Below are 18,899 nucleotides of genomic sequence, written 5' to 3' on the forward strand. Positions count from 1 at the left end.
ATAAAAAACAATTGTTAATTTAAGGGGTGAATGCTGAATTCGGCATTTCAAGAATGTGATGTATGTAGAGTGCAAAGCGCCGGTCACACTATTAAAAAAAAGAAGAAGAAGCAGTGAAAAGTGCCGCTGAAAAATTGTAAAAAGTAATGAATTTGGGAATTAAACAAGGCGAATAGTGTTTATAAACAGCCTCAAAATGGACGTGCAGCCGCCGCGAGGTTAGATAAAGCTGAAATTGTCCTTTATTGCTTTTTCCGAAGGGAACACGCCATGCCCAGTTAGATTGGCACGCGCACACACACGCGCAACCTTTGATTTGCTCAAACTTTGTATGCAAAAACTTTTTGATTTTCAGACGCGAGTTTACGCAATATTATCGACAAGCTAGCGGAGTTTGTGGCCAGAAATGGTCCGGAGTTTGAGGCCATAACCAAACAGAAGCAGCAAAATAACCCGAAATTCGAGTTTCTTTACGGCGGCGAATTCGCAAGCTACTACCAATTTCGGGTGGCAGCGGAACAGACATGTAAGTGGGCTCTAAAAATGTTAAAAATGTCTTTTAATATCGCCATTATACTGCAATTTCAGTGCTCAAGCAGCAGGGTATGAACCAACAACTGCCACCGGGTGGACAGCCCGGCCATTACATGCAACATCCGCCGCCAATGCAGCAATCCCAGCCACCTGGTCACTATCCTCCACCCAATCAGCAGCCACAACACCCGCCAGAAAACGCACAAGATGGTATGCAGCAGCAACAGCCGCACTCTTGGCCACCGAACTCTGGCAACGGGGGACCGCCAAACAATCAGCAAGCAAATGGCAATGCCATAGCCATGAATCTTTCACCCCAACTGGACGCCATTAAGATGCAGCAGAAGACGCTGCGGGAACAGATCAAGCAATCCGAAGCGAATCTTTCCGCACAGCACACGGTAATTTAAAGTTGACAACGACCGGTCTACTCTATATACATACCTTTGCAAGCATTTCTCTGAGAGATTAGAGCAGCTACAGTGTTTGAAGGAAAGAACACCACGTCATTGTCGCCCCTTGTACTGTCCTTAATTTTGTTTTTTTTTTCCAAGAAATTCAAAAATTTTTATAAGCTTAAAAACTTAAATATTGCGATTTTTATCGCCTCAAACAATTCCTTTAATAGAACATATTATAATTCTTGTATAAGAATTCTTGCTGAAATTTATATAAAGGTAGCTTGAAACTCTTAAGGCAAATATAATATAATAATAATACTTAAACTTTATTTTAAGGAAAATTGTCCCTCTTCCAAACATTTTTGATTCATTTTTTTTAGTTAAAAAATAGTCTTCATCATAGAATATAGAAAGGAACATTAAATTTGCCGAATTTCTTAATGTTTTCTGTAAAAAAAAACTAGAAAGAGACCACCAAACGCTTTTTAATCTGCGTTTATAAAATTGTAAAAGGTTTTTGGTTAAATTCTTTTCAAGTTTTTCCATCGCCAAAATTACAATTTTTGTCAATTCCTTTAAAAGTTAAAAGTTTAAAAGTACGGTATTCGATGCTCTTTGTCTTACTTAATTTTTGGGATCCTGGAAATATCAATTCACTTTGACCCGTTTGAAAAAACCAAATCTTCTCTGGCCCTTCCCCTCTCAATCGCTCTACTCAGATCTTGATCCCTAAGTTGAAGTGTACTTTCAGCATAACCAAACTACAATCTCTATTTTCTATTATTTTAACTATTGAATTAACAATTTACAATGCTACATTAAATTTTTGCTTTATTGTATTTTTTGAAACATAAACCAAAAAAAAAAAAAAATTACCAATCAAACCACTCTTCATACCAACTGACAAAAACTGTGTATAAACCAAAAAACAAATCCCAAAAACAAATTTGTTTGAAACGCTTGTCGACTTGAATACGAATATGAAATCGCAAATGCGAATATGAATGTGAAAATACCTTTGTGTGCCCAATGACAAAACTGATCCGAACCACAACTACGCATCTGAACCAAATCGCACCAAACCAACCTGTAGGCCCTGATGAACCAGAAGACGAAGCAGATCGACGAGGCCATCGCGGCGGCGCAGACGACGCAGCAGGAGCAGATGGCTGGCGAACAGGGCATTGTGCTGAGGGACTTCGATGGCGTCCTGCAGCCGATCATCGAGTCCTGCACCAAGGACAGCATCTCTGCAGGTAAATATGAGTTCGGCTAGCCGGCTGGATTCGGTTTTGCTTGTTTGTAGTCTATCGTAATCAGTCATAAGTTAGCTAACGGAGCTCATTTTTGATGCTCCGCAGTTTGCTGCACACAAAAAACACACTAAATGAATCCATATTACCTTTTGATTAATCCTTAATCATAATTTATTATCGCCAGTGACAATGACAATATGAGTAACCTGTTTGATATTGCAATTTTAGGCAAGAACTGGATTTTACAGCATTCAACCGACAGCGCAAAAATCAATGTCGTTTTACAATATCTTTTAAAGAAGTATGCCTCAGTTTTATAATTAATGACCTGCAACATGTATTAATTAAATTGTGTTTCTTTCTTTCAACGAGTGAAATACTAACCAAACATACAAAAACGAAATATCGAAAAACAAGCGAGAGATGATCGATTGAGCGATTGAGACTCCCCCAGAGAGGCTTGAGATTGATTCGTTGATTCGTTTTCGAAAGATGTTATGATCATGAGTAGTTCCCAGATCCGGAGTTCTTTTAGCTAGGGCCACACACCAAACACACACTTCATTTTACTTACTAAGATTAACCATTAACACACACACACACAACAGTACACAAACACTAAAAAGTGAAAATCATTGGACAAAAAAAAAAAAAAAAGAAAACAATTTTAATCAAAAAGAAAGAAGACCAACTAACAAAATCATTATACTTGCACAACAAGTACTTTTGGCAATGTTGTTGTGCATACAGAGAACTAGAAAAAAATATGTTTTTTGTTTGTTAATTTATTTTTAGGGCTTTGGTCAATGGTTCAACGTTTCAGCAAAAATTGCATCTTATATATTTAGTTAATGATATACTCCACCACTGGTAAGTTCGCCCAGTCAACCACTAGCATAGTATAGTATTTAGACCACAAGAACTAACCCACAGAGCCTTAACCGAGCTTTGTTGGTTGGTTTAAGGGGTTATACTCGGACAGCATTGGACTAAACTTTATAACTTGACCTCGACCAAAGACAAGACTACAGATTAGACAGGAGCTGAGACCTAAGTGTCACAATGTATTTACAGCATGCGCAAGAACATCAATGACTTGAAGAACAGCCTTGAGAACGTCGTTATTCCGATGTTCTGCAGCGCCGAATTAAGTATGTACTTCCCCTTTTAAGACTTTGTTTTTTTGACGTTTAACGGTGGCGTTTAAATACACAGTTGCCAGCAATGACCAGCGTCAAAAACTGGCCAAACTTCTGTCGTTGTGGGAATCCAAGGCCAAGTTCTTTGATGCTTGCGTCATCTCGAAGCTGCAGTCGCCGGACTCATCCATGCAGGAGTACAAAACCAATCTGCAGAACACGCATCATGAAATAGTCGCGAAGTTCACGCAGAACACAAAGTCCACCTTGGACAAGTAAGTAGTTGGGAGGCTCAGATTTCAATTTCCTTATTGCTTATGGAACTAACTATTACCCTTCCCTTTCCAGTTACCAAAAACAGCACCAGATATTTATTCAACATGCCAGCCAGCAGATTGCCCAACTCGAGAAGCAGGCGCAGCATTTGGAGCAGCAGATAATGGTGGCCCAAAACTCGCAGCAACAACATATGCTTCAGCATCAAGGTCCCGGCGGTCCCCAGCAAAACAAGAACATACCATCGTTAATGTCCCACCGCGTACCGATGCCTGGGGATCGCGAGCACATGAACAATCAGGGCCCTCCGGGTCCTCATGATCAACAGAATCCGCAGGCGGGGAACAATATGTATCCTGGTGGCAACTTTCACCAGCAGCAGCAGCCACCCGGCAATCCCTTTGCGGATCCGCGGGGACCGAACTTTTTCATTCCGGACATGTCGAAACCACCGCCAGGCTTCGCCGCGCCCATGCACCACCATAATCAGGGACCACCGATGGGACATCCGCAGCAGCAACAGCAACCACAACCGGGACAATTTCAGCAAATGCAGGGCCAAGGAAGTGGCAATGAACCTCCTGTTGATCTCGGCGTGCTCAGTGCAGCGATTCAGGCGTGCTTGCAGATGCAGCACCAGCAGCAACACCATCCCGACGACCCACAGCAGCAAGGTCAGCACCAAATTCAACAACAACAGCAGCAACAACACCAACAACAGCCGCCGCAGCAACAACAGCCGATGGCTGCGTACCCCCAAAGCCTGGTCAGACCCGGCCAGCCAAAGGGTGATCAGGATGTGGATATCGATGTGCTTAATGCGGCCATTCGGGCGGTGATAACCAATCAACCAGAAGACGGTTCAATGCAAGATGGCCAACAAACGCAACAATCGGGCGAGGCGGAATCCAGAGAACCTGTTGTGATCGGAGAGCCGCAAATACCTACAGCGCCTTATTACGACTTGCCAGCTGGCCTAATGGTGCCCCTTATTCGTTTGGAGGACTACAACTACAAAGCCCTCGATCCAGCGGACATTCGACTGCCAGCTCCTGCGCCGCAAAGCGAGCGACTGACAAACGCTTTGAACGCCTTCTATTCCGCACCCTCGCACGATCGCCCCAGGGATAAGTAAGTCACTCAGTCGATTAAGTTATGAAGGTACTAATGACGCTCCTTACCTTGCAGTGAGGGCTGGGAAAAGCTTGGTCTCTATGAGTACTACAAGGTGAAGAATGCGGCGCGAAAGCAAAAAGAGGAGGAAATCAAGGATGGCGTGCGGGAAAAGTCACGCTCGCCCAGTCCAATTGTGCTCGAGAAACCCTTACCAAAAAAAAGCAACAAGCGCGTCTATCGGTGAGTTTTGAGTGTAAATATAATTTAGTTGTTTATCAAGGGAAATACAAATTCAATTTTACTGTTTAGTGGGAAAATAAGATACTTTTTAATAAGAGTAGTTTATACATAAAATTCAAATTTTATTCTTTTCACAAATATGTAATTTACCAGTGACTTTTAGACTATGGTCAAGATTTTGCTATATTAAGATATTAGTACTATCATTAATTTAAGTATGGAACAATTAATTGACAGTTTTTCTTTATTTTTCCACTTAGATCGAAGAGTCGGAGTCGCTCCCGTTCAAATACGCCGCCCCATCGCGACAGATCAGCCTCTCGCTCCAGGTCAAGATCACGATCTTTGGAGCGCTCCTCAACGCCGCCGCCGATGAACCGAAACAGGATGGGTGGTGGAGGTATGGGAGGAAGTGGAATTAGCAATCGCAAGGGTCGGAATCGATCGCCTCGCCATGAACGAGAAAACAATAGTAGTAACATGATTAGCAATCGTGAGAATCGCTTGGAACGCACCAATTCCAACAGCAGCAATAATGGCAACAACACAAACCTAAGGCGTGTAGATCGTGACAGATCTCCAACTCCTCCGAGTTTCATGTAAGTTAAAGAGGGTAGAACAGAAACTATACTCCGTTTACACCTTGAAAGCACGAAACTAATGATCCATATTATTTAAAATAATAATAATGAATTATTTTTATATTCACAGGGGAAGCACCTTCGCCAAACCGCAGGAATTCATTGAGGAAACAAACAAGGGCCACCAGATGCTCATGAAAATGGGCTGGGCGGGCACTGGAACTGGATTGGGCTCAAAGAACCAAGGCATAGACACGCCAATATCTGGCGGCGAGGTGCGGGATCGTCGGGAAATGTACAAGGTAGGAGGAAATAATAATAATAAATAACACAAAGTCTGATCAAGCTATTCCACAGGGAGTGGGTGCCAATATGCACGATCCTTTTGAGAGCTTCCGCAAGAACAAGGGTGCTGCCTTCGCACATCGCATGCGTTCGCGGGATGACAAGAGTTAGGATCTGCCACAGGCCAACAACTCTGACGTTTTTTGTTTCCTTTAGCCAAGAAAAAATACATTTTTATAAAAGCAAACTCTACATATGTTTATTTACACAAAGTTAAGCTATGACGTTTATGCTTGACTGTGCGGCCTTTGCGTTGACTTTCTCCAGGACCTGGACGAGCCCTTTGCCAGGACCACATTCGAAGGTGCGTGGAAAGTCGACGCCCTGCTTGCGCTCGTACATTTCGTGGAGGGTCTGCTCCCACTTGACGGGACGAACGATCTGCTTGGGTAGTTGTGTGAGGATGTGCTTGGCGTGCCGGTAGGGTTTGCCATCCACATTGGAGTACACACGGATGACGGGATCCTGCAGTTGCACCGTTTTTAGGGCTTTGCTAAAGGGCTCCACCGCGCTTTGCATCAGGGGAGTATGAAAAGCACCGCTCACGGCTAAGCGCTTCATGCGCCGGATCTTAAAGGCTTTGGCGTTCTGTTCCAGGAACTCGATGGCCTCCACATTGCCGGCCACCACCTTACAGTGCGGGTACATGTAGTTGGCGATGCCGCAGTAGGGCGACTCCACTCCCTTATCCAGACACCACTGCTGCGCCCGGTTACACGCTTCCCCTAGATTGGTGTCCGGACCGTATAGCGTCATGGCCATAGCTCCAGCTGCCTGGTCGCAAGCCGCCTGCATCGCAGTGGCACGTACTTGGACCAATCGCAGAGCCTTGTCGAAGGGCAGCGCATCCGCGTACACCAGGGCGGTAATCTCACCCAAACTGAAGCCGGCGGCTGCCACACACGTCTCGATTGCCTTGGGCCGCTCCTCGCGCAACTGCTCGAGTGTGGCCAGCGAGGACACCATCACCGCCAGCTGCGCGTGCTCCGTTCTATTTAGCTTTTCACGTGGTCCCTCCAGACAAATCTTAAGTAGATCGTACTGTAGCACCTCGTTGGCCAGCTCAAAAATACGGCGGGCACCGGGGAAGCGGAGTAGGTCCTTGGCCATGCCAACGTACTGTGTGCCCTGGCCAGGAAAAAGCATCACGCTTGTTTCCTTGGGATCGATGGCGGGCCGGGTTCGCTGATCCAATGGTTCCGCCAGCTCGTTGAGCAGCTGCTGACGCTTCTCAGCGCTGTCCGGCAGCACGGATGATTCTGTGGTGGCCTTGGCGGCATCGCTGCTCCAACGAGACCAGCTCAAAGCGCCGGAAATCCGCGGTTCTCGTAATAGTCTGCGTGCGGATAACATTTTTATGAACAATATAGCGGCATAACTGATGCAACAGCTGATTGGAGGTGGGCAGAAGCGAATGAAATTATCGGTGTTAATAATTTATAATTTATCGATTACTTTGGACTTTTATTTATTTTTAATTTAAACTTTGGCGGTTCCTCTTCTAAATTATCGAAGAATTAATTAATTAGACTTTTCTGACTTTGTTTAATTTTTAACGAATTCTTAATTCAGTTAATATAAGCAAGGAATTCAAATAAAAACGTTATTGGGTAAATTTTTTGATAATTAAGAATCTAAGCTGCATGGGATTTTACCTGACATCTTACTCATAAGCTGCGGAATTTGCCATTGATAATGGTTACGGACCGTGTTTTTTGTCACTTCTTTAAATCAAACTTGATTTATGTTGCTAAGCTCGTATTTAGTCATTTAATGTCATGACGAAATACCCACGGTAAAAGCATGAGTCACTATGAAACTACAAATAAATGTTGGCCAAAGCTTAGTTTGTGGTCCAAAAAGGAAGAGTGTTGTTATTATTTTTAAATCTAACATGTTCAGGAGAAACATTTTTTTTCATCTTTATAAATTCGCTCTTTGTTCATAAAGGCTTATAACTTATGTCTTAAATAATAATAAAATTAAAAATATATATTTGAAAAAACTCTTTACCCCAGTTTTATGTTTTAGAAATAAAATCTTTTTTAAATTTTAGGCCCTACGTGCTTACTTGACTTAAGTTTTTAAAGCTTACTTTATATTTATACCGTTGATAATGACAAATATTAGATTTAATGGTTTGCTAATAAGATCGTTAAACAAACAATGTTGATCATAACTATTGTAATTATCTCAGTTAGGAAAAAAAATTATGTAACTTTTCCTTTTTACATTATCTACCTAAAGTACACAATTTTAATAACAATCGTATGCCCCTTTAAAAACGAAAGGGTATTGCATGGCCATGTGCTGTTTGGAATCCCAAAAAAAGTTTCTAATTTGAAATGCGATCGCCGCGAGGTTATCGCAGAGTTTTTTGAACTCGAGGCGCTCGAAAAACCCTTCGGCGTGCCAAAGGAGCTGCAACCGGTGAAGAAAAGGACGAAGAGGAGGCAGAAGACTTGGACGAGGATGGCAAAGGTGAACGGCAAAGCCGCCGGCAAAGTCAGACACCGGAGATGACGTGACGCACCACTTTCGCCCTCAGTTCAAGGAACAGGAGATCTGGGCACCAAAACAAAAACACTAGCTCACACGCTTCGTCCGCCGCCGCCTCATGTTCCCCCGGGCAAAAATCCACAGATGCGATCTTCTTGGAAGACGGAGCGACATTCCCTGTTCTTTTCTTGTTGCCAAGGAAAGGACCCAAATGCCCAAATGCTCGTCTAGACTGCACGAATATCAGATCGTCGATGGTCCGGCAATTCTATTAGAAGCAGAACCTGTTTGCGATTCAAGCTCCGTTGGTTTTTGTGGTATTTCGGCTCTTTATTTAGTTTTTTTTTTTTGATAATGAATTGTGAATTTGATGCCCAGGTAGGGGCATTCGGCGGAGATCGTTGACATGGCGCAAGTGGCGCGATTCTTGAAATCAGGTTGTGAAATTGTATTTATGAATGAGCTGCCCGTGGCTAACCAATTAAATGTCAAATAACAAAAAACAAACGAAGAGTTCTACCCACTCCCCACATTCCGCAACCAAATCGAGGTTCCCAGAACGTGCCCGTTACCGTTAGTTGAGGAATTGCGATCGACGAGCACGGGAATGCACATTCCGAAGGATACGTGCAAAATGTTGGGGAAATGCAACTGCGCCGCAGCATTGCGCATACGCCCCGTAGGCTGAGCAACGTTTCCGCATGCGGGAATGCAACGAAAATAAAACGAAACCAAAACGAAAGCGAAACTGAAGCCAAAGCGTAACAATCTGAACCCATAAAAAAGTCGGCCGAAAGTGTGCATTGACCGAGAGAGCAGTTAAAAATACCCAAAAAAAAAAATAAGTAACACAAAAGATCTGACAAAATTAGAATAAACGAGGATGACGCCCGATCCAGAACAACCGTTAAGAGTGCTCCCCAATGATGATTACGCAACAGGGTGAGAAAAGAGAAAGGGAAAGCGGTTCAGAAAGAGGAAGAAAGAGACAGCTGCGCACAAAGAGAGCCAAATGAAAACGAGAGTGAAAGTCATATCGCCTTTTTAACTTTTCAGAATATTGCTTATAAATGTTTACTTAAGGATTTATTCTTTAAACTGAAATGTTACATTACGACGAAACGTTGATTTTACATTTTTTTTTAACAAATATTATTATTTTCAATTTCTTTAACGGTACAAATATGTTAAACTTTTAACCGGAATGTTCTTTAAAGTTTAAGCTTTTCTGAATTTTCGGAACCAGTTTTTTTAAATGTTATGTTAGAATATTCAGCTCATTATTTAAGCTTTTTATGGTTGATTAGCTAATATTAACTTTCAATTACTCTCAGAACCTGTAATTTAAGAATTTTATGTTTGCACTAAAAAACCGGAATATTGCACCAAAAAGAATTTAGCTGATTCCGCACATCTCAGAAATATTTTTTTCAGTTGCAATTTATTTATCAATCGAAATGTTTGGCTACTCAACAATCAAAAAATTGTTTTTTATTCCGACTTTGTTGTTTGCTATTTGCAGAAATGGCCATCAATGGAAACAAAATTATTTGTGGCCAATAAATAACCGTACTTAACTGCATCTATTCTGGTCGGTTTCAGTTTAATTTACGAAATATTTATTATTTCTAAATTATCACTTCTTATATGGGCTTCTTTTACACCCGTAGTAAATGGAAGCTTGGGACAGTCAGCAATAAAAAAAGAATATTAGAGTTTATGATTCTCGGAATTATTACATATATTCAAACAAAAACATATTTACATTTTTTAAACTTCTACTGAATCTAATCAATCAATTCTAATCAATAACATTGCATTTTGTTCTCGGGGCAAAGGTTAGTTTTTGGATTTCCCATCAACTTTATTTGTTTCTACACATAAATCAATTTTAGAAGTGGCCAATGTTTGCATTACTTATCAAAAAGTGCGTTGCCCTGGTTGGAAAACCCCCTGGCAACAAGGTCTGAGTGGAACTTTCACTGCCACCGGCGACCGTCAGAACAATCTATTACTACCTTATTACATTTCCAAGGTGTTTTGATAAGACTGTTAGCTACGAGAATTCACCATATCTTAAACAAGAGCATGCCGCGGTATGTGCCGATGACTCACGGAAGCCAAAACAATTATGTTGAAATTCGTTTAGTTTTGAAGCCAGCGGCAAGAAAACTATAAAACAAGTCTTAAAGTCTGACGTCCGTTTCGCACACCCCATTGATAAAAACGTATATATCTCGGAATGCCGCTTACGCAAAACTCCTTCGAACTCGAGTTCCATCCAAAAAACAATCAAAAATACCGAGCCGCTCTCTCACCCCCTATTTAAGATAAAGAGCGGCAGTCGAGAACCTGGGAAAGATTCAACCTGAGCCGATCCGAAGCGCCGGTCACCGATTTTCAAGCGCGTATAAAAGCTAAGCGGCTTCGAGCGAGTTTTCATTGTGCGCTCGCCACTCGAGATTATCAGGTAACGTCGATCGGACGGTTTCAATTCAGCAACTTTTCGGTTTGCCCGCCAAAAAAAACACGTATACGTAGTGTTGCAGCAAGCAAAGTGGTCAAGTGCCATAGTGATATTATAAGTATTGTGATCCTAAAACGGAATAAAAATGAGTTCAAAGGTGAGTTGAAGAAATATATCAAATATAATAATAAATTATTTTGAATGGAGCAAATGAGGAAAAGGCAGCTTTTTAAAAATAGTTTTTTGTTTAATTATATTTGTCTTTTATTTTTTAGATTGTTATTGTTTGTGCATCATTATATAATTTAAATTTTTATTTGTGCTTTAGCCTAATAAAAAGCACCAAGATTACCCTAATTCTGTTATTAAATGTAACAAAATATAATAATTTATATAGAAATTTCCAAATTTAATATCTGTCTTCTAAGTAAACACCACTTTAATAACTTAAATTAGCTTCGTCAGAAAAGTGGGTGTGTGCAATTAACAGGCTGTCTGCTAAAAATATCAATATAAACAAATGCGCTTTTGTTCTCCACGGGCTTAAGCATAATACCCCAATCGATTCCGACTCGGATTTATATGGGAGCGAGTGCTAAACAGATTGTCACCGCAAAATGCGCAAAATGCGGAAATGCCTACCTGCAAGGCGCATTACATAATTTCCAAGCCAGCTCTTTGTAATATCGGGGAAGTTTCGGTCATTAAAAGCGGCAATAAAATCTTACCATTTGGCCGCGTCGACTTGCAAATGCGCTCCGGCTTATGTTTCGATCTTGACTCGATATTGACCCAGTTTTAATGGGCGGCATAATGCGGTGCGAGGGAGTCGGCGACGTCACCCCGGCATCCCGGCTGTCGTCATCGGAGGTAGTCAGTCCAAATCCAGATGCGATCCAGATTCGGAATCGAATGCCGAGGCAGAGCAGAGTGCAGCCGGTTAGAGGATCGTTGTAACACTTATGCGATAAATTCTGAGCGTCAGCGACTTATAATTAGGCTCCGGAGGCCGGTTGGGTGTTTAATTTAGCATCTCATACTCACATTTGTTTTGTTTTCTTCTTCTGCTCCTCCCCTGCAGTTCAATCTGTGCCGCTGGATGCTGCTGCTCCTCGGGGTCTTCTGCCTGCTGGACAGCTCGTCGGGCAGCTTCTGTACCTTGGAGGGAATGAAGAAGTTCGCGATGGAGGCGTGCGAGCACCTGTTTCAACAGGACGAAGGTGCCCGCAGGGAAAGGAGGTCCATCGAGTACCCACATCACCATCTAAACAGACTGGGATGTAAGTATCCACTTCAGCGTTAAATTAAGAAAGGGGTTACGATTAAGATTCTGGAGAAAGAAAATTAAATAAAATTTTTTATTTGTAAATCAACTAAAACTTTTAAATTATACACCATTTTAATTTGCTTTAAAATTCATTGGTATAAAAGAGCACAAGCACAACTTAACTTTGTACCATGCTCCAAAAGTTTTTGTACATTTTAAATATGTAGGTATAAACATAAATTCTTTTTATTATGTTTATCATATAGGTGAATAACTTTTACTGAATATAACTACAGATGCAGATGAAAAAAACACAATTTTATCCTAAACATTTTCTAAAGTTTTCCAAATTTCCCCACTCTGAATACATTTTTTGTATTTCTGTAAGGAAAAGAACGAAAAATATGATTAGCGATCGAATAAGGTCAGAGTGTCAGTCAACTCGACAATTGCACTCGGAACTGCATATCGAAAACACGTTTTAAAGTGTTTAGGTTGCAATTAATACGCCTTTAAGTCCGGCATTTGCATAAAGCAGTTCCGATGCAACAGTTAACCGATTTCAAGGCGCAGGTTCAAGATCGATTTGCTCACTCGCATCGTTTCCCCCTTTTTTCCAACTTTTTCAGACGGCAAAACACACAACAAACATCACCATATCAGCCGGAGCAGTTATCCAATGGGTGGCTACCTGAGGGTGACGCGGGAGCACTTCAACCTCCTCAGCGAACTGGACATCTTTCCGCGCTACAAGCCCAACAAGCTGCACCATGAGAAGAAGCAGCGATTCAAGAGGGACAACAAGATCAAGAGCTACAACAACATCCCCTACTGCTGCTACAACCAGTGCGAGGAGGAGTTCTTCTGCTAAACGAGCTCCAGTTCGATGCTCCACGCCGGTGCCATCTGGTCAGCATTATCTGACTCCGTCCATAGTTAAAGCTAGGTTATAGGTGTACATTCCAGAAGTCGCGCTCACTCTTATAGAGTACCTTATTGTGCCCTCTGCAGGGGGCACAAACCCATTTACAGTATTTATACTCTTAGGTCTAAGTTGAATAAACAATCAAGCAAATGAAATTTAAACATTTTTTATAAAGGTAAAGTTGTTTACATAAATATTGTTGTTATAAAAACGATTCATAGTTCACAGCACATTCAACTAAGATGACATATTCTTTGGAGTCTTTGAAATGTAAAAATCTCTTGAAGAAAACTTTCACATATAAAACAAAGAGTTACAATCTGGATGACGAAGCTTCTCTTAAAGACGAGTCAGGAATCCCAAACTCGTTTACAACATATTGTTTCTAACTAAAAAGACAATTTCGAGGATTCGGAAGCTAAAGTAAATCAGGCTTAGTAAGTTAGCTCAAATCAGGAAATCAGCCTATATCGAACTTATGTAGTAAGCGCCTTTGCAAACGGAACATTTGTACTTGCGGCAGTTATCCTCGCTGATCGGTTCCAGTGAACGAAAGTACTTCGAAACCACTGATAAGATATCCTCACGACGGCTCAGCAGGAAGTCCTCTCCAAAGTTGTCGAAAGTGTTGACACAGTGCATCAGCATGCGAAACAGAACCGTCTCCGTAGACACGAACGTATTTAGAGAGCGATCAATGGAGTCCACGTTCTGCTCCACAAAGGTGCGGGTCATTTGCATGAGCAGCTGAACCGCCTGGTCGCTGAAATATCTTGCCATGGCCTCCACAACGTCCGCGAAACTGGAGACATTGCCGATATGCTGGACGAACTTGCCACCGAACTGCTGGGCGAGCATCTCCAGATTTATGAGCATCTGGCCACCACTGCCGAGACTCACTATTTGGGGCAGCAAAGTGACAGCCGCTGCAACTCCCTGCTGCAGATGGGAGTTGATGTTGTGAAGACTTAGGAGAGCCTCCTTAAAAGGAATTTCGTTCAAGGTGCGCACAATATCAAATTGCCCAGATTCACGGTGGAGCTTAACGGACTCCTGGGATATGCGATCGAAGACTTTTCTGCAATAAAACAAAATATATAAGTATTTGAAGGGATAATAAGAGGATAGACTGACCTGGATTGTTTACGCAGCGCTCGCCTTAAGGAAGATCCATTGGTCACCTTAGAAACTAAGCGCATATTGTTAATCGCATGCGTGAAGATCACCAGGTGCGAAGCTATTTGAAGCATGTCCAAGCTGTTTATGGCCTGATCATCGCCAATTTTCTAAAGAACAAGAAAAAGTAAATTGATTGGACTGTAGGAAAAATCCGATAAGCATTGTTACCAAATACAAATCGTAGACGCCATTGGCCACTCCTGTTCCGGCAATAACCACCGAGGCGCCATTTATTCCCTTCACGGCCAGCTGAGCGGCGGGAGTCACTTTGTAGCCCGCCCCTGCTGCCGTAGCAAGAGCTTTTGTGGCTCCAGTGGCGCCCAAGCCGACTACTCCGCCAGCCACTCCCAACCAGGAGCTGCGTGCTTCACCGTCCGTGATGCAGGTGGATTGTCCGTGCCGTCGACGATCGATGAGACGGGAGGCGGAGCGCAGGGTGCTGTAAACGCCTGTGGCCACCCCCACTGCGGTAGCGGCAATCACCAGGGGAGCGCCCAGTGGCACCGCCAGAGCAGCTGCAGCCGGCACAGTGGCTACCAGGCCACCCACAGTGGCCACCTTATCTCCAGCATTAAGAAGCCTGTATCGGCCTCGAGAAGCGGGCGTAGGATGAACCATCAACTGAACGCCCGGCTCCTCACCATCGGTGAAGGTGTACACTCCTTGGCTCGGGGCAATCATTAGGCCCTTGGGCAGGGTGTTCCGGAAGACATACTGTTCCCAGTTGGAGTACACCCGGGCGTTTTCGTCGACAAAGATCATGCAGCAAGAGGCGCTGTTCTCGCCTTTCATGCAACGACGAGTGCGAAAAACCGGATGACAGCTGTAGTTGGTTGAATGCAGCGCCGTTTCCGGATCCGCGTCCGGCGTGACCAGCACGTAGACGATGGCGGATAGCAGCGTGCCATTTGTAAAGCGCCGCTGCTGCCAAATGTTCCGGAAAAGTACGTCCCGCTTTCGTTGCACCGCTTTTATGTTTCGGGAATCTTCCTCGCGAATAAGGTTCTCTATCTTCTGTTTGAGCACATCGCCCTGATCTGGTGCTAAACTAAAGGTAAAAATACATGTGAATTGAATAGGGAAATGCATCTAGTTGCATAACATACGAATCCCAAATGATTTCAGAACGCAGCCCGCTACTGAAACCAAAATCCCTCTGGACTTCGTAGGCGGTGCGTGAAGTTGGAGTTTCCTCTGATTCCTCCATAGTTTAGCGTCGAAAATTAAAAAATAGGCTCACAATAAACCCCTAAAACTCAGGTGAAACACAACTAATTTAGTTTTTAGGCTGTGATTATCAAATCAATGTAAAAAATAGTACTTTCGTTTCCATGACAATTAAACCAAGCTGGCGCCAGATTAGAGATGTGTAATTATCGATTAACACAAGATTACTTATTGATGTTTTAAGCCTTAAGACTTAAGTCCTAACGGTATAAATGATGACGATATTATTTCACATTATTCAGTGATGGCGCATAATTTAAATAATAAAACGATGTATTGTTTATATTTTATTAGCGCCTTAAAATATTAACAAAGTTATAAACAACTTACCTACATTTTGTTCAAAAAGTTGTTAGCTTTAAATATTTTAAAAGTTGACAGGATTACACATTTTTTAATGAATTTAAAGTATTCGAAAAATTGGATATTTTCTTATATATAGAAACGAATATACAAGAGAATATCAGAAGATTACTATTACTAGTACAATTTTTAAATCATTGGTTATTAATCCTGTAATCCCCTTTAAAAAACGCAAGCCCCATTCAAAAATAATATCTATTTAATATGGTAGGGCTTCATTTATTTATTGTATACTTAAAAGTTAGTCATACAAAAACATTGCTAAGGCCACGGTTAAGTCTGTTTAGAGTTGGGTAGGCAAAAGGGCCATTGGCAAGCGATTTTCGTGGTTAAAAATCATCAACAAGATTAGTTAACAACGAATTAAAAGGTAAATTGAACGTAAATACACGTATTGCATTGAAGTTGTGAGTCTATCAGTTGGTTAACAATAAAAAAACATTTGTTTTCTTTACAAAATTAGAACAATTGAAACTGGCATTGAATTCGATTAATCAAGTTTCCTAGGACCAACCGCCAGTGAGCTTGTGGAAAAGCTCCTCGTTGAGGGTCTGGTTGTTGTCCTTGGAGCGCATCGACATGAAGATGTAGCCGCCAATGAACTCGTGCACCACCTTGCAGTCGGCAGAGTGGCAGGAGAAGACCACGTTCTCGTCCTCGAACTGGATCATCATGCACTTGATGTTCCAGTTAACATTCCAGGCCTTCATGGTATTGTAGCGCCAGGTTTTGATGTGATCCCCCGAGCTTAGATCCATGCGCATGATACGGTTGTGGGCCACACCCAACAGCTCCTCCTTTCGATGCCCGTCGAACTTGATGATAAACAGAGAGACTCCGAAGTCGGGCAGGGATCTCCAGGCCTGGATGTACTTCAATTTCGAGTCCAGGGAGTTCAGATCCCTGACGTTGGCATGTGCTTCGAGGATTCGCTGCACTGCTTTATTGGACAGTTTTCGAAGAATCTTGGGCGACAGGTAATCTACTGCATCCACAGATCGCGGATCGATGTTAACATGCACTCCATGCACAGGTCGCTGCATCTGCAGCAGCGATAGTATGCCGTCCACTTCGCTCTCGTACGAGCTGTCCGCCAAAGATCTTCCCTTCGCCGCCAGTCGGCAGGCGGCCATCCACTTGGCGTACTGCTGCTCGTTCTCGCAACGCACCCACACCTCGCTGTTGGGCCCGTGGCCACCGTCCGGAGAGACCTCCAGCCGGATGGCGTACTTGCCCTGGGACAGATTCACATCCGGAGTAACTTCGCAGCCCTTCAGATTAATGGTGATAGTAGGAGCTACGCGGCGCGATTCCTCGGCGCTCTTGAATAGGTACAAGTGCAGATCGCGGTAAGTGAAGTAGTAGCGCTTGTAGCCGCGCAGCGTGAACCTCTGCGGCTTGAGATACCGCAGATAGTCGGAGAGTTCCGGTATGTGTGTGATGTTTCGCGGATCTCCTCCCCCATTCGGGCCTTCCAGCGTAATCTGCAGCTCCTTGAGGGCCGAATCAATCTCGTCGTCGTTGTCGTTCTCCTGACTGGAGGTCTCGATGCCCGAGTCCACTGCACCACTGTGCGGCGTGGCGTCCACGTGATGGTTCACCTGAAACTGCAAGGCGGCAAACATCAAGCTCTCCTCCTCCGTGCAATCCAGCTCTTCGTTGAGCACACTCCACTTGGCCTGCTCGTACAGCTGATTGATGCGCACTTGGTCGCACCTGGGATTCAGGTCGAAGAAGGTGAAGTACTTGAAGCGCAGGTACAGCGTATCGTACTCCCGGATGCCCTGCTCCATGATAGACAGCGATGAGTCCAGCCAACCCACGTTTAGACGGGCCTTCTCAACCAGCGATTTGGGGCGCAACTGAAGCGCTCTAACATCCGAGCAGGGAGTGGGCGGTGAGCTGGCCAAGTTCTCCTGGAAATCGCCAAGGCTCGAGGAGCTGGAGTCGTAGGTGGCATAGCCCAGTTGGCTCTGCTTCCAGGTGCCCGGCGACGGGGAGGCCGGTGCCACGGGCGAGCGACCGCGGTGGTTGTGCGGCGAGAGAGGAGCGCAGAAGAAGGATCCCGGAGCGGAGGGCTTGTCCAGACTGCCAGTGCTGCCGCCATCGCCGTGGAACGATGTGCTGATGGGCACAAAAGAGTTGGTATCGGCAGCTGGTTGCAGATAGCTGGTGCCATCCGGCTCGGCAATGGGCACTCGCTTCTGGTGCGGCACCTGAGCGAAGTTGCGCTTTAGGTGCTCCGCCTCGAGTGGTTTGCAGAGAGACAACTCCTCCGGGTAGCGGATGTCCAGCTGCTTGCACAGATTCACCACCGCCGCGAAGGTCTTTACGGAGTAGTCCACCCGGCAGTCCAGGTACCTAAGATCGGGAAGCTGAACCCGCAGAATTTTGTGCATGGGCGTAAAGTGCAGCAGGCTGTTCGCCTGGACGCCACACTGATCGAGGGTCAGTCTCGTCCGGCTGAGCCACACATTACGGGCGGGCCACCAGAGAGCGTGGTCGGACCAGTCCTTGGGGTTCTCCGGATCCACCAGCTGCAGCATGATGCCTCCGATGTGCTGGTCACCGCGCACGCGCATCGTCTTCTCCAGCGCCAGATCCGTGATGAAGATCCGCAGATTCCATGAGTTATCACCGACGTGGATCATGATTGCTCTGCTGGCTGCTGTGATGTCACCTGTCCTAGTTTCCGGGAGCGTTTCTAGGTCGTCCTTGGTGGGGCGCCCACTGAAAATTTAAGACTTTTCCACCGATCGACGCACAGATGGTCGCCTTATTCGCATTTCCCGCACTACCACGCAATCCACGGACCGCAAACACTTGGCACACACTTTGCCTAGGCCGCAATGATTCCGGATCCGAGCAATTGCATTTGTTCCACTTGCGTAAATAGAGCAACAAAAACAAAACTTAAAAGGAAAACTCAGTCCATTGAAAAAGAAAGCGCCGAACAGTGTGACCGCAGAAGAATTAAGAAAAAGATACCATAGTCGAGCGCAAATGGTAAAGCGGTGTGACCAGCGCTGGCAAGTCGAGCAGTAACGTATTATTTGAAACTTTTTTTAAATTTAAATATCTAAA

At 44.0% G+C, this 18,899-nt stretch overlaps 5 protein-coding genes across 9 annotated transcripts; 2 read left to right on the top strand and 3 right to left on the bottom strand.

The window, feature by feature from the left end:
* The first annotated feature begins 84 nt into the window (after window positions 1–84).
* Window positions 85–6,075, top strand: LOC108099900 (calcium homeostasis endoplasmic reticulum protein). 3 transcript variants are annotated; one of them, XM_017203558.1, is made up of 13 exons: window positions 85–218; window positions 356–526; window positions 589–935; window positions 2,029–2,191; window positions 2,420–2,492; window positions 2,987–3,061; window positions 3,266–3,342; window positions 3,407–3,605; window positions 3,679–4,737; window positions 4,795–4,962; window positions 5,223–5,561; window positions 5,674–5,845; window positions 5,901–6,075. In XM_017203558.1, exons 1-13 carry the CDS (start codon window positions 197–199, stop codon window positions 5,997–5,999), a joined length of 2,964 nt encoding a protein of 987 aa, XP_017059047.1. In that variant the 5' UTR covers window positions 85–196; the 3' UTR covers window positions 6,000–6,075. The 3 variants fall into 3 exon arrangements, 2 of the variants coding, with proteins under 2 accessions (XP_017059047.1, XP_017059048.1); XM_017203559.1 differs by having other exon boundaries at window positions 122–143; XR_001771962.1 differs by lacking the exons at window positions 2,420–2,492; window positions 3,679–4,737; window positions 4,795–4,962; ... (1 more) ...; window positions 5,674–5,845; window positions 5,901–6,075 and having other exon boundaries at window positions 3,407–3,445.
* On the bottom strand, window positions 6,060–7,289 carry LOC108099902 (probable malonyl-CoA-acyl carrier protein transacylase, mitochondrial). Its single transcript, XM_017203560.2, has one exon. The coding sequence runs from the start codon at window positions 7,239–7,241 to the stop codon at window positions 6,102–6,104; it is 1,140 nt and encodes a 379-aa protein (XP_017059049.1). The 5' UTR covers window positions 7,242–7,289; the 3' UTR covers window positions 6,060–6,101.
* Window positions 7,290–10,819: 3,530 nt separating this feature from the next.
* LOC108099825 lies at window positions 10,820–13,201 on the top strand. The gene is made up of 3 exons (XM_017203455.2): window positions 10,820–11,011; window positions 11,936–12,134; window positions 12,751–13,201. Exons 1-3 carry the CDS (start codon window positions 11,000–11,002, stop codon window positions 12,990–12,992), a joined length of 453 nt encoding a protein of 150 aa, XP_017058944.2. The 5' UTR covers window positions 10,820–10,999; the 3' UTR covers window positions 12,993–13,201.
* On the bottom strand, window positions 13,197–15,623 carry LOC108099823. Of its 3 annotated transcripts, none has more exons than XM_017203453.1 (5): window positions 15,547–15,623; window positions 15,332–15,496; window positions 14,394–15,273; window positions 14,181–14,332; window positions 13,197–14,124 (listed from the first exon to the last, which is right to left on the bottom strand). In XM_017203453.1, exons 2-5 carry the CDS (start codon window positions 15,430–15,432, stop codon window positions 13,512–13,514), a joined length of 1,746 nt encoding a protein of 581 aa, XP_017058942.1. In that variant the 5' UTR covers window positions 15,433–15,496; window positions 15,547–15,623; the 3' UTR covers window positions 13,197–13,511. The 3 variants fall into 3 exon arrangements, with proteins under 3 accessions (XP_017058942.1, XP_017058941.1, XP_017058940.1); XM_017203452.1 differs by having other exon boundaries at window positions 15,332–15,474; window positions 15,547–15,609; XM_017203451.2 differs by having other exon boundaries at window positions 15,332–15,593.
* Window positions 15,624–16,013: 390 nt separating this feature from the next.
* LOC108099820 (unc-112-related protein) lies at window positions 16,014–18,778 on the bottom strand. Its single transcript, XM_017203449.1, has one exon. It carries the CDS (start codon window positions 18,464–18,466, stop codon window positions 16,319–16,321), a length of 2,148 nt encoding a protein of 715 aa, XP_017058938.1. The 5' UTR covers window positions 18,467–18,778; the 3' UTR covers window positions 16,014–16,318.
* Between the last annotated feature and the right edge of the window lie 121 nt (window positions 18,779–18,899).

The sequence above is a fragment of the Drosophila ficusphila genome, unplaced genomic scaffold, assembly GCF_018152265.1.
Source record: "Drosophila ficusphila isolate 14025-0441.05 unplaced genomic scaffold, ASM1815226v1 contig_106, whole genome shotgun sequence".
NCBI classification, from domain to species: Eukaryota; Metazoa; Arthropoda; class Insecta; order Diptera; family Drosophilidae; genus Drosophila; species Drosophila ficusphila.